The following is a 15,811-nucleotide window of genomic DNA, read 5'->3' on the forward strand; positions in this document are numbered from 1 at the left end:
TGAAATAAGCTCTGGGCATTATATTGTTGTGTTTTATTTTTCAGTCATGGTACAGAAATATGAATTCCATCTGAATTACAGGTCACTATATTGTGTCTCCATTTCATAATCATAATCGTAATTTATTAGCCAAGTATGTTTTGCAACATACGAGGAATTTGGTTTGCCATACAGTCATACCAAAAAGGCAACAAGACACACAACTACATAAACATTTGGCATAAACATCCACCACAGTGGCTCCTCCACATTCCCCACTGTGATGGAAGGCAATAAAGTCTTCTTGTTTTCTCCCACGGTCGGGGGAGTCGAACCATCCGCAGTCGGTGTGATTGAAGCTCCCGCAGCTGGCGATCGGAGCTCCCACGTCGGGGTGATAAAGGCTCCCGTGATTGGGGCGGTCGAAGCTCCTGCAGCTTAGAGCTCCCGAAGCCGCTCCCTAACCAAGGACCCCGAGCTCCACGTTATTAAAGTCCGCAGACCTCCGCGGTTGGAATTTCCGGGGTCGATTTTAGAGATAAAAATACTGAAGGGATTTTCTATGTGGATGAACAAGTCTTAGAATTTATTTTAATGATATTGCCTTTGGAAAAAGAAACTGAAGCGAAGTTGACAGAGGGTACTATTAGCATTCTGTGAGACACAATTACGTACAGTTAACTAACTGTGTAGGAGTACTAGTGTTTACTTAAATGATTCCTTGAAAAGATTGTCAGATTGATGAATGATGTCTCCATTCCAGGATTATGTTGAAACTGATGAGCTATAAGAAGCTTCCTCGCCTTTATAGAGACTCAATGCTTAAGGGTCGCGACCTGAAACATCACCTATCTATGTTCTCCAGAGATGCTGCCTGATCCGCTGAGTGCTTTATATCTTTGTCAACCAACATCTTCAGTGTCTTGTTTATACTCTAGTTTGTGAAATGGCTGGATTGTGTTATGGGGAAAGGTTGGATCGGCTAGCCTTGTATGCACTGGAGCCAAAAGAGTATGACAATGACAATGAAGGAAAAATCAGATGTTTGAAGCCAAACAAGCCATATCTACGTTCATAAACAGTGATAGATGGATCTTATTCTAGAATGGAATATTTGTGTAAATAAAGGACAGGCTGTCATAGAACACTGGTCCGCTGTAAATAGATTGCAAGTGAATAAGCCAGCACAAAAAGTCAAGATAGTCTTTTCAAGTATAACTTGGAAAATTATGATAAAAGTATCATAGCCAACATTTCTGAGACTTGCCTTTCTCATTTCAGAATTGAATCAATCATTTATGAAATTTCAGAATTTTGTTGAATTTATTTTTCCTCAAAGTTTTATCTTAGCGTTATGTAAATTGTATTTGAGAAGGCATTTTTGTCTTTTAGTTCTGGCTTAAAATATATCAAAATAAAAGTAAAAAATGTGTAGGAAGGGACTGCAGATGCTTTTTTAAACCAAAGATAGACACAAAAAGCTGGCAGCATCTCTGGAGAATAGGAACAGGTGATGTTTCAGGTCGAGACCATTTTTGAGACCATAATTAAAAATGTTCATTTGCAATTCCAGTGATATTTTTTTAAATCTTTGCTTACAGTGGTGTGTGCCCAAGGTTTGCAAGCCAAGGATAAAACTGGTTCCAGTGATCCTTACGTTACAGTTCAAGTTGGGAAGACTAAAAAACGTACTAAGACTATCTATGGGAACCTTAATCCAATCTGGGAGGAGAACTTTAACTTGTAAGTAATTCTGAATTTCAAACATACTGTACATTTTACTTTCAAATTTGTTGTAGTTGATCGAGGCATTTATCCCCAAGCACTTATAACAGAATGTAGAAATTTGCAGGAAAAGGCAAAAATGTTCAATGAGTCATTCGTATCGACTTGCAGAACAAATCCCCAGCCCTCTTGTCAAATCCTTTTGTGCAGCCCAGACCAAAGTATTTGTCAGTATTTAATGCGTTTGACCACATCATCTACCCAATTTTCTAAATTCATCCTATGGTATTTCCATAGCATGCATATAATGCTCCTTTTTGTTTTTATCAGATCAACCATGCTGTATCACTCTGTGGCTCTAAACCTTGTGTTCCTGATATGTTAGCCATTGTGGTATTGTTTGGTGGAACACAATGCCCATTTTGCAACATTGAAGGAGTAATACGGCTTCAGAACTGGTTCAGTGCCTGTGAAACAAAAACAAAAATCTAAAAAGTGTGGTGTGCATCTAAATTGCTTCATCCCCAAGAGAACAGAGAAGAGAGTGTGTACTTTTTCTTCAATTATGAGTACATTAAAAAATGGTTCCATCAGTTAGCAAAGGTTAAAAATGAAACAGAACTATATTGATTCAGAAAATAACATTTGTTCTATTTCAGTGAATGTCATAATTCATCTGATCGAATAAAAGTACGAGTATGGGATGAAGATGATGATATCAAATCACGGGTAAAACAAAGGTTTAAAAGAGAATCTGATGACTTTTTGGGTCAGACCATTATTGAAGTTCGAACACTAAGTGGTGAAATGGATGTCTGGTATAACTTGGGTAAGTTCCAGTAGTTATCATTGTTTTGTCGAATGCTGTTTTACCTCTAGACGTTTAGTAATGCTACAATAAGGGCAAAGCAGCCACATCTCCAATACGTCTATCCACATTTCTGAATATCTTATAGCAATTACATCATCTAACATTCTCAAAAATAACTTGTACCCAGCTGTATTTAGAACTTGTTTTCACAGCTTTGAGATTTTATTTTAAATGTATCCTATGTCTTTTTTGTGAATGTAAGCAGAAATACACAGGGTGATAAATGACAAATATTTGCATAACCAGAAAAGACAGCCACAGTTAAATTGAGCTTTTCCTGTAGTTTAGAAAATGTTATCTGCTATTCCTCTCTTACCATCCCTGCTCTCATATCACTAAAAATCCATCCAACATCTATCATCAGTAAGAATATAGCCTCTTCTGCGTACCCACCACATTTAAATTTAAACAACACACATCAATGAAACAGCATGAAAACAGGGTCTTTGGCCTGCCATGCCTGTACTGAACATCACAGGCCCATTTATGCTAATTCCATTTTATTCCCCTCACATTCCCACTCAACTCTCTCCAGATTCTGCTGCTCATCTGCAAACTCAGAACAATTCACAGTGACCAATTAACCTTTCATCCAGCACATCTGAAGCCCCCGGGAGAGACCCATGTGGTCAGAGGAAGAACTCCACATAACATTTAAGGTCAAAATTGAGCTGTGACAGAGGAGGTCAATCAACATTGCCATTATGCTGCTGAACTGCTTTAGGCTTTATTTTAATTTATTGCTGCAGTGATCATTCTCAGAAATGTGTAAGTTGCAACATTTTTCAAGCTAATATGAAGTGAAATTGTGAACCTACCATTTGAACTTTGAGCACCTTGTGCTCTAGATATATTAGTGTATCCAATTGGGCATTGCAATAGAATGTCAACTGCCAGTAGACCCCCGTGTCCACGGTTACAAGCATTTGTTGCAAGGCATCAGAACCTGTAAAAGTGTTAATGTGCTATTTGGAAGTCAGGAGTGAAGTTAGGTTCAGAGGTGCAAAGTGACCAGTAACCATAGGCTGGATCAGCCCCTGTTCTGCATTTGAGATTGGAGGCAGGATCTAGGGATGGGTGTGGGATTGGGTTGGGGGATAGTAACTAAAGAGGGATTACTTCTAACAGATTAACAAGGAGGAAAGGAGCCCAGGGTCAGGCCAATAATCTGCCAAGAGATGAAAAATTCCAGTCTATCTTCTGTGAGCCTATGAGCTCGGGTACAAGGCTCAAAGATGTTCTCCGGATGGGCTTTGATTAGGATTGTGCAAAAGATCTTAATGACTAACTTTTTATATTTTTTAGTTTAATCCTACGAACAGACACACACTCACACAATCATGTTGAAATTCCATCACTTCTCTATCATGAATTTTTTAGTAATTTGAGCAATTTTTCTGCATCCCTCTATCTCTTACGAAGAAATTCAGTTGTGTCTCTTGATTTTCCACTGTCTTCTGTATACTTCCCAATTCATTTGGATATTCTCCCTTTACCATTGATTCCTTCTTAATATGTTTTTATCTTGAACCTAATTATTTTATGCTGATGTTTCTTAATTGTTCTCCTGCATTATCATTTGCTGATGGTCCCACTTGATTTCATAGAATTTGATTAATCACATTGTTATTATTTATTAGATTAAAACTAATTGTATGAAAAGTGTACTCAGGTACAACCCAGAAAATTCTTGTCACGTTAGTTTTACCCCAACAAATCCGATCGTGATAATTGCACAATATTACCCCCATACCAAGGAATGTGATGGTGACTAGTGAAAACTAAATATCTGCTCCTTCCAGTGGATTAGAACAAAAGTTGAGATGGCTAAGAATGGGGGACATCTCAGACGAAAGTGTAAAAATTGTAAGGAAATTCTCCATAGAAACCAATTAAAAAAAAAACAGTTGTGCACAATGCATCTTACACATTTCAGAGTTGAGCAGTTGAAAAAGTTTGTTAAATCTTTTGTTTTCATTTCCTTTTTCAGTTACTGTTTTTAAGAGTCTGAATGTTGGTGTGAAGGCAGTCAAAAGAAAATGCCACAAGACCTGAGATACATTACCATACAGGTTTTTATTATTTTAAACAGTGTGTCTGTAGCGTACAAGCTTAGAGAAATTAAAGATCATATGCTTGTCTGTATTTCCTAAACAACATTCAACAGATTCTGGCTAACATAAAAATCATCAAAAACATCTTAAGTTTTATTGACATAGAATTGTAATAATTTTATTTATCTTTTTAGTTATGAACAAAAGCATCTGTGTTACTAAATCTCTTATAAAAAATGTAATCTATATCCTTGAAATACAGAAAAATAATAACAGATTAGAGAGGTAACTATAAATAGAATGTATATGAGTGTAAATCAATAAATAAAATGCAAGTTATATTAAATAATTCAACTAATTAATAAAGTTAGCGCTTTTAGGTCACGGGGTTAGTTTTTGTAGTTAGCATATTTGTCTATTCACGCATTGTGCTGCGTAGGAGTATCGTTGAATTTCTCCAATTGAGAGTTTTTGATTCACAATAGGGTGCTTGGGGAAAGCACTGAATAGCAACAGACATTTCCCAATGCAGAAGGGGGTTGTGGAATAGTTGTACAGATCTGGGAATTTGAACAAAATTAAAGCCCTCTGGACAACAGGTGTAAAATGGGTCACGTTTCCCTTACCTGGCCACTGGAGGCAGAAAGGCATGGACCCCGAGGTGAGCCTCGCAGCATCTGAGCAGAAGAATAAAAATTAAGGCCAAACATTGAATCGAGCTCTGGAATGCAAGGATTTCTAGGATGGAAGCTATTAAAGGTTCAGTGAAGACTGAAATGTATGGTCAATGCTGTGAGCAGAGTTAATAATGATAACTTTATGCCGTTACCAAGGAATTGTTGCCAAAACTGGACAAAAAATCCAGTGTGTTTTATAACCATGTTATGTCATTACTGGTTGATGGCATAGCCACTGGGTTGTTTTTGCGAATGTTTGGTTGGCATTGATAGCTTGTAAAATAGCCTCTGTAATCATATTGGGCATACAGAAAATGAAGTACCTTAAATAGATTTTAGATACTGATTAGTTGCTTCACAATCTTATGATGAAACTGGCACCACTGTGTAGTGCATTTTATTTACATATGTTAAATTGTTAGGGAATAACAATTAGGAGCTAATTTGTTTTTTGCTCATTATATTGATTTTCCATGATTATATTTTATTGTACCATAATTTAATATCCTCATGAGATAGTTAAGGTGTATGACATTGTGAAAGACTCTGGTAGACTAATAGGAAGATGGACCAATAACTAGGGGACATGGAAGACTGATTTGAGGGGAACAGCTTTTTTTTCACTTAAGCGATGATAAGGATTTGGAACTTGCATACTGAAAAGGTGATAGGTACAGAAATTCTCATTATATTTGAAAAGTACCTGCATATATTATTAAAGAGGCATGGTCTATAGGGATATGGGGCTAAGGCTGAAAGATGGAATTAGGTCATATAGTTTTATTTTCAAATTTGCACAGACACGGTGGGTCAAATTACCATCTCGTGTTGTAAATTTCTTAATGATTCCATGACCATTAATTAATTATGTTGATAGTCATGTTTGGTGAATCAAATTTTTTTTTCACTCCACAGTATTAACAATATTTTCTGCCACACAGTTGTACTGTGTTGCAAAAGATTACCATGTTATTAAACCAAATTTGGTATGAGGTTTGCTGAATTGATGGGAAATTGTCCAGCAGGAAAAATCTGATATCAAATTATCTAGTGGACCCTTAATAGAAAGAGGTTCTGACATTTTTTTCTTTTAAATTCTGTGGCTGATTTAATGACATTTAATCACATTTTTCTGATGTTATAAATCAGTGTTAGGGTCTAGTTACAAGTTTTGCTATGAATCTGGGGTAATTTATTGTTTTTGGCATCTGCATACCACATACTTGGAAAATATGATATAATGGCAAATTAGGAAGGTAGCCAACCAAATAATTAATGTTGCCTCACTTTTGTAACTGTTCAAACAGATGCTTTTAAATAACATTTAATGAATACCAAAATAGTCAATATGTTATTGTCAGCAAATATGATCTTTAATTAGGTTGTGGTGTTGCTCAGTGTTCATGCTTAAATGGAGCTGTTGTTTACTTTTTTTAACCACTTAGCGCATAATTATTGCTCCATTAATTACTTACTCTTTCATTGCTTAAGTGCATTTTGCCTACTGTCTTTCACAGCTCATACCGTGTCCTAAAATCATCTTTTGTTTAATATTTAAACAGAAGTACCTAATTGAGCATAGTTAAGCCATTGTGGAAATAAGTATCTGATAGCATTGTAATTGATATTGTATTGCTTTTGTTGATCCATGATAGAAATGCTCCGGAGGTTCCTGAAGTAAAAGTTTAAAAATATCTACCAGTAGAAGGAATAACAACTGTAAACAATCATTTATGTTTCAGCAAATACAGTACACAAATGCACTTGATACATTTGTTAATTTGATATTATTAACTTGACATTAACTTTTATCTACATTTCTAGAAATTTATGTAAACCCAGATTACCTGTCCACTCAGAGTTTCATGTGGAAAGAAATCAATTAATTCTGTCGCTTTCCATAATTCAGTGCACTAAATCTTAGAATCAGTTTTGCTGCTTTGAATTGTATCAGAAAGTCAATAATTAGCACTTGAAATTGATATGGGTTTTCTTTCTACAGTTAAAGGAAACTGTAAACACTAGAAATTGGTAATGAACTAGATGATATCTGAGTACTAAATTGTCACAATAAACATCTTCCTGAAGTTATCCAAGAGCAATATTAATGCTGATATCTGTCTGTATCATAGGGAATATTAAACTCTGATTAGATCTTCACAAGTTCACAAGTTATAGGTGTAGAATTAGGCCATTTGGCCCATGCTTTTGGAAATACTTTATTTCTGAAGTAAGAAACCAATATGAGGACATGTTATTTGAGTATTACGACAATAAAAACAATCGCTGATGTAAACTTGAGAAAAAGATGCTCTGTAAAAGTAAATTCTTAATTTTATTTTCCGTTTGTTCCAATGCCCAAACTTTAATTGGAATAAATATACTTATGAGTGCACTGAGCTACACTCTTAAGTGCTTTGTTGTAATAGTACCTGAATAATGTTTAATTTTAAGTAAACCTGCCCATAGTGTCATCTTAAATAAATATAAAATGTCTGTTTGTACAACGTAATATAGAGTAATTTTGAATCAACCCAATTCAAAGATGTTCTGTAAATCATGCCTGCCATGCCGCTGATGGGAAATGGTCAGGCAAAAGAGTCAGAGTTCCAAAGTGCGGAATTTGTGTTGTAATAAACACTTCAGTTTAATTCTTTTCATGTAGTTATCAACCAAATGTGTAATCCAGGTTATTTTTGGAATTTCAGAAGCTGGTGACTTCTGCAATGAGTGGTGGTCCAAATGTAGCTTTTATATATTGACAGTATATTAAATGTTATTTTCCACGCTATTTTACTAAAGATCAAAATGTTAGACTTCTTTCAAACTGAAGGGGACCATATTTTCCCTGCCCATTGAGTAATATATACATTGATGTATTGCTAGCAATGCCATTTTGTAGCTAACACCTCCAGCAAGCACCCACTCAATCTTGCATGGCTGAACATGTGCCCATGCCAGTAACACTATCTAAATGGATCATACTAATTATAGGTTGATTGGCTGATAGCTGCTACAGTTCTACATGCCTTAGGTGCTGGTATGTTTCAAGGTAAATGCTGTGGTTGTTTCAAGGTAAAGAAGTCGGGATATAGCAGGTTTTGAAAGACTTCTGATGTCAATTCAACTATAAAAAATGTTTGCACCCAATGGTGGGAGTACAATGATAATAATAATAATAATAAATTTTATTTATGGGCGCCTTTCAAGAGTCTCAAGGACACCTTACAAAAATTTAGCAAGTAGAGGAAAAACATGTAAGCGGAATGAAATAAATAGTAGAGACATGACTAGTACACAAATTAAAGACAGAATTCAATTCAAAACACAATATGAGGCAATTCAAGCACAGATGAAAAGGGAGGGGGACGTGGGGCTAAGGATAGGCAGAGGTGAAGAGATGGGTCTTGAGGCGGGACTGGAAGATGGTGAGGGACACGGAATTGCGGATCAGTTGGGGGAGGGAGTTCCAGAGCCTGGGAGCTGCCCTGGAGAAGGCTCTGTCCCCAAAACTGCGGAGGTTGGACTTGTGGATGGAGAGGAGACCGGCTGATGTGGATCTGAGGGACCGTGAGGGTTGGTAGGGGGAGAGGAGGTCAGTGAGATATGGGGGGGGGGGGGGGGGGGCAGATGGTGGAGGGCTTTGTAGGTGAGGACCAGGATTTTGTAGGTGATCCGGTGGGAGATGGGAAGCCAGTGAAGTTGTTTGAGGATTGGAGTGATGTGATGCCAGGATTTGGTGTGGGTGATGTGGGTGGTGTGGGTGATGCATAAGTAGTCCTCCAAGAAAGAGTAAAAATGGAAGAATGAGCAGGGGTTGGGCAAGTCGAACAAGCTGCAAGATGGGGAATGGGGTTGAGGGGTGGGATTGAGTGGTAGAGATGAGAATCAACGGGAGCCATATGTGACCAGGAAGTGCTCCAACTTCAGCAAGAAGCAATGGACAAGATGTTTGTGCTTCATTAATGGCATCCTTACTGAAATTTCTATGTGTAGCAGCCACATCTACAAGCTTGGAGAAGGGCAAGGATCGCATTGTCTTTGACCATGAATCTTCATGCATCTGGACCTTGCTAGAAGTGTACAATGCTATTTTTCCATTATTGAAATTTGTTGTATTTCTCTTATGTGTCTTTATTTCAAGGATGCACATCTAAAAAAAAATGTACCAACATAGTAACCTAATAAAAGACTAAAAACAGTTCTCCAGAAAAATATTAAAGTATTGAAAATGGATGAATTTTCCCAATATTATTCCAATAATTTTCAGTGTGAAATTATAAATTCTTAGTCTAGTTGAGAGATAAAATTATTATTTAGTGTATTTTTTCAAATAAATGCCTGTAAACTAGAATTTCATGTCATGTTTAACTACCTTTTCTCTGATAATAATTTCCACATCCAGATAAACGTACTGACAAATCTGCAGTATCTGGTGCCATCCGATTACATATCAGTGTGGAGATAAAAGGAGAAGAGAAAGTAGCACCCTACCATGTTCAGTATACATGTCTACATGAGGTAATTGGTTATGCACTGGTAATTACATGGTATATATGCATTCTCCCTCAGGAAGAATCAATCCACTGACATGAACTGTGGGCTGCGGTGATCATCCAGCTTGGTTGAATGGTTTCTTACATGTCCTACCATAGTTAAGCCCAAGGGGCCTTTGGGAGGGAAGGGCTTTGCAGATGGATTAAATCTGCATGGGAAATCTAAATGAATGGGACGTGTTTCCTAAGGCTGATGACTAGTAGAGCAAGTAAGTAGGAGTGGGATTGATCATTGAGACATAGGGTTGTATTCTAGATATAACGAGGAAGGGTGTGTTGTTGAGGCTGCAAATGTTGGGCAGTTCCATTTGAAGGAGTGGGTGAGCAAATGTTACATGTGGGAATCCAGTGGTTGGTGAGAAGAAATGTTTGGTCCCACTGATGGCTTGGGAGAAGTTGGTGATCAGTAAGGTTAACTGATGATCCTGGGTTTCTGATTGGATGTCTTCATTTAATATTTAATATAGTTAATATTGAATATGGTAATGTTTATTTACATTTAATGTTCATATCATTATAATATATTTATATAATTATAATGATTAATATTACTAATATTTAAATTGGAAGAAAATTGGTCACCTCCTTTGAAAATAGGAAATAATGGGTTCCATACAAATTAAAGCTTCCAGGTTTATATTTTTTGCCAAATAGCCTCTGTCTTAACCACCTCGACTGTCACCTACATCTCCACATTCCACCTGCTTTGAAAGTATCTATCCAGGATTAATGCCTTGTGGTGCAGTGTTTCTACCTGTGTCTGTGTGTGTATTTATTCTGGATATATAGCATTGTTTAAGATGGCATCTTTTCTGCAAGTCTCATTCTTTGCATACAAGGTTTTTTTATTAAATTCCAAAGGTAATATGGATTGATTCATTTGAAACTCACATTATCAGCAACCTTGAACATACTTTGATGAAATGGGATTATTTATGCATATGTATTTTTTTTAAATAGGCATGAAATTGAAATGTTTGCTTATATAATTGTAATTATATTACATTTGTATTTGTTATTACAATTAGCTGTAACCAGGTAAAGTTAAAATGGTTACATTACAGTGAATGACCATAAATTCCAAGTAGTTACTTGGAAGAGTTCTGGTATTTGAGGAAGGATTCATAAACTATAATGTAATAAATTGATTTGGTGGTATATATTGCTTGGATTGTTCTCTATTTGTTGACATTATTCAGTACAGTAATTGCTTTTGATTGACAGTAATGCTCTAGGCCATTCTAACTTTAATGCTGTTGAAACTTGGCTTTTCTTGGAAAAGTTTAACCTCCATTTTCTTTAGCAGAAAATTGTGCATTTTTTTTAGTGCATTTCATTTTTGAGTTAACTAGAGTAGATGGATAGAAGAGGGATATGGACCAAGCGCAAGCAGATGGAACCTGCTTAGATGGGGCATCTTGGTCAGCGTGGAATAGTTGGGCTGAAGAGCCCGTTTCCATGCTATATGACTCTGTGACTCTCTATGAGTACAACCTGTATCACAGCCAATTAATGACAGTGTTAAAAATGTCATTGGTGAATATTATCTTCGACGCGTAAAGACAGAAAATGTTGAAGATTCTTCTCTGGCCAGTTAGCTTTCATGTAGATGAAAACAGAGTTAGCAATTTACGGTTGTAACCCATCATCAAACTGCCTTAGTATTCCATTTTATATTCTGTGGAGTGTTTCGCAGGCTGGAAGGAACAAAAAAGCCTGTTTTCTCATGCTCTTCCACAAATACTTTGACCTGCCTTACAGACATTTTGTAGCTATTTAAATTACGCATGTACAATATATTACCAAGATCCAATAATAGTCATTGCATTAATTATAGTAAAATGTTCGCATTTTGATTGTGACTCTGCTAAAATGTTCTGATTTTGTGTACTTATGGATTAGAATTTATTTCATTTCTTGACGGATATACAAAACAACGGAGTTGTGAAAATCGCAGATGCAAAAGGAGATGACGCTTGGAAAGTTTATTTTGATGAGACTGCACAAGAAATTGTGGATGAGTTTGCAATGCGATTTGGTGTAGAATCCATTTATCAGGCTATGACGTAAGTTCATGCAGCTGTTGTAATATGAATTGTTGAATACCGTATGTATTGTAAAATACATTAGCGTTTTCACAAATATTATTTTATTATTTTTGTTAATATAAGGAAGAGCATTTTAAACTGGTACTTCTGGCCAGTATTGTTATAAATATTGCATTCTATATATTTTTTAAAAGACAAAGAGCTGGAGTATTTCAGCAGGTCAGGCAAATCTCTGGAGTGCATGGATAAGTGAGGTTTCAGGTCTGGACTCTTCTTCAGACTAGGTTCTCCAGTAAAAGAACAGTAACCTGCAACATCACTTCAAATCACTAAAAATAAATTAATTGGCTGGCAAGGATTTTTTATGGAATGGCGCTAAGGGGATGTTTATTCTTTGTCATGTGAATTTTTGACATAATGGAAATGATACAGCCAAGGTATGTGCTTTAAATAAGACCTTGGATCCCTTGGTTTCACATCATAGTAATTGAACATTCAACTACTCGGCATTGGTTGCTATCCCTCAATTTAGGTTATATTTTAATTTTAACATTCCCTGGCATCTAAGCTCTACTGGATAATTGTTTTGAAGGAGGTACTTGGAGAATTGTGAGCAAGCTACTCTTGGGTTTCTTGCTGAATTAGCCATCATTATTATTGTGATAGTGGGTATCAGTAAAGTGGAGATAAATCAGGGACAATGGATGGGAAAAGTTTGGGCAAACCGTGGAATATAATTGAACATTTTTTTTCTCCCGTTCAGTGCAACAGATTTTAATGCATAGTTATCACTGTACTCCAACCAAAAGCAATGAGGCCATGTGTGGAACCATATGTCGCAGATACAAATGGTATTATTTTAAAACATTTTTAATAAGTGGGACCTATTAGGTCCATTATGTAGGTCATTTATTTAAAATTAAAGTAATGGTATAACTATGCAGAAAGTTGGGTTTAAAAAAATCTCTTGAGGGGTAAAAGAGCATTAAAATATCAGTCAATGCCCTTCTTCAGAATTGAAAATACAAAAAATCAGGTATATTTTATGTTGCACAAAGAGGAGACCAGTATAGAGAACTTAAAGAAATATCTTTGGCAGTACATAGAGTGGAGATCGGGTCTGGATGCAGATGACAATACTTTTGGTGCTGTCTGGTTATTAGATGACTGGGTACATAGAGGGGAAAATAACCAAATGAACACACTATAACCAAGAAATGCAGAGCATGGCAGTTGCTGGAAATCTCAAACCAATGAGAATGTTGGGAATCCTTGCAGTTCAAGTAGCATCTATGCAGAGAAAAACTGAGGTAGATATCAGAATCAGGCATATCTCACACAAATAGGAAAGGTTATATGGCAAAGATTGTCAACTTCAATATTAAGTCCAAAGGCTGCAACGAGATAAAAGATGAGGCAGTAACTCCTGATAAGGAAGATGAGGCACCTTGTGGCAGTAACTCTTGAAGTCACCTGATTTACATTCGGTAAACAACATTCTGAAAGCCAAATGTGATACACTAGATTTAAAGAAATAGATGTGAATTGGTGCTTCATATGCACAGTGTCCCCACAAATGCTTATTTCCTCTATATTCCAATCGTGCTGAAGTGTCATTGACCTGAAAGCTTGATTTCTCTCTTCGTGGTACTGCTTGACCACCTGATTATTTCCAGCACAGTGCTGGAGTGACCCAGTGGGTCAGGCTGCATATATCTGGATGACATGGATAGGAGATGTTAGGCTATTTATCCCTCCTCCACAGATGACTAACCTGCTGAGTGTTTTTCTGTAAACCAGCATCTCTTTTTCTAGCACTTTCCATCTTTCTTTCAGATTTTCAGCATTTGCAGTTTTTGGCTTCTCAGCTAGCTAACTTATTTGTTTGTTAAAGTATTGTTCGAGGTGCACTTATCTCGAGTGAATTTTATTTATATAAATTACAATTTAAAGTTTACTGAAATGTTGCTACTACTTTTGTGCTTTTGTAGACATTTTGCCTGCCTCTCTTCAAAGTATATGTGCCCTGGAGTACCTGCTGTAATGAGCACTCTTTTGGCAAATATCAACGCTTACTATGCGCATACCACTGCCTCCACCAATGTTTCCGCCTCTGATCGCTTTTCAGCCTCCAATTTTGGGGTATGTATTAATATAGAGCATTGCAGTAAATCTCTCCCATTTCATGTTGATTCTCTGGAATGTTGACATTATGAAATTTGAACAAAAATTGTGAAAAATATAAAGCCTTAATTAATAAATTAAGCAAAATATGCAGAAAAATCCAAGCATTGGGAGAATACATACATACTTTGATGTTTCTGAAATGCATGATTTGTATAATATGCAAAAAAATGAATCCATTGTTGTGGCAACTTAAGACAGTCAATATGTCCTGTCCTTATACTGATGTCATTTTGATTCTTCCATGGATCGGAATCTTTCTGCATTGCTAGTTGTGCTGGCTAAAAATTGTAGAGCTGCCTTTTATAATACTTTAGTTTTGCCGCATGAATATTTTGGCGCTCATTTGAACTGAGGATGACAAAATGAATATATAGGTATTTATGGTAGCTGAAGTAGCTTCCTTGAAACTTTATTTTCTTCTCCAGAAAGTTGCAATAGAAGAACATGCTTGTCATGTAGATGAATGCAGCACTCTTACTGATTATGCAAAATGTGTCAAGTCTTATAGTATCTGGGCACCAATCTCTTACACATAGCTAAACAACTTAGAAAGCTTGTAATTAAATATAGCTTCCTCAATGGGTTCCTCAATGTAAGTTATTTTGAATCCATGTAATTAACATGAGATGTTATCCCATTATTGGCTATTGAGCTTTGCTGAAGAATTTAGAAGCATTTCAACATATATCATTTATTCTGTCTCAGAATTTTAAATATAGATTTATCAATTTCAAAACAATTAAACTATGCATATTCATGTACTCGGGAGGTGTGTATTTTTTTTTTTAAGTACATGATTTTTATTTGTGTAAATGTGCTTTCATGGGCGAATTGATTATTGCCTGTTTAAAAATGTTTGATCCGAAATTAGTTAAATCAGGGTTTCAATTTGAAATATTTGACGCCAGGTAAGATAAATTATGTTATCTTGTTACGCAGCTGCTGCCTCATAGCACCAGAAGACCAGGGTTCAATCCTGACTTTGAATGCTGTGTGGTATGCATGTTCTTGATGACTGTGTGCGGTTCTACCGGGCGCTTGGTTTCGTCCCACATCCCAAAGACATGTGGGTTTGTAGGATAATTGGCGTCTGACAATTGATCCTAATTTGTCAGGAGTGCATGAGAAAGTTTGATAACTAGTGTTCGATGACCAGTGGACTTGTTGGGCTGAAGGGCCTGTTTCCACATTGTATGCTTCAATTCAATCCATCAATTGTCAGTGAATGCCGTTAGGCAAATTGGATGATTTGTGATTTTATTTTTTACTCTAAAGATACAATATGTAACAAATATGCAAGTTTAATTATGTTTTGAAATTGATAAATCTATATTTAAAATTCTGAGACATAATAAATGATATATGTTGAAATGCTTCTAAAAGAACATGGTCCATTTTGATGCAGAAGATAATGATTAATGTTCAGCTATTCCTAATAGACTTGGGTGTGACACATTTAAGGAAACTGCAAACATGTCAATGCCACCGTGCTGGTGTGGCAAACATTTTTTAATAGTGTGATTCTAGTTATTTAATTGTTTTATTGTGACAAATGCCATAGAGGAATAAAATAGAATTCATATTCAGTTCAGAATAATTGTTATAGTTTTTTTGTGATGAGATATGTTATAAAATATAATCTATTACCTTCATATATGTTTAAATGTTTTTCACTCTCATGAAAGAAAGTTAAATTATTTGTTATCTTTTGCAG

The 15,811-nt window shown here is 36.1% G+C and overlaps 1 protein-coding gene across 10 annotated transcripts in view; it reads left to right on the forward strand.

Annotated features, from left to right (window-relative positions):
* The window catches only part of unc13a (unc-13 homolog A), a 169,306-nt gene that overhangs the window by 107,854 nt on the left and 45,641 nt on the right, over positions 1-15,811 (forward strand). For all 10 annotated transcript variants that reach the window (XM_033046858.1, XM_033046865.1, XM_033046856.1 and 7 more), the window contains 5 exons: positions 1,581-1,722; positions 2,364-2,533; positions 9,712-9,827; positions 11,765-11,928; positions 13,902-14,052. In XM_033046858.1, coding sequence (XP_032902749.1) covers positions 1,581-1,722; positions 2,364-2,533; positions 9,712-9,827; positions 11,765-11,928; positions 13,902-14,052 — 743 coding nt within the window. The remainder of the gene's footprint in view (positions 1-1,580; positions 1,723-2,363; positions 2,534-9,711; positions 9,828-11,764; positions 11,929-13,901; positions 14,053-15,811) is intronic.

The sequence above is a fragment of the Amblyraja radiata genome, chromosome 29 (genome assembly GCF_010909765.2).
Source record: "Amblyraja radiata isolate CabotCenter1 chromosome 29, sAmbRad1.1.pri, whole genome shotgun sequence".
NCBI classification, from domain to species: domain Eukaryota; kingdom Metazoa; phylum Chordata; class Chondrichthyes; order Rajiformes; family Rajidae; genus Amblyraja; species Amblyraja radiata.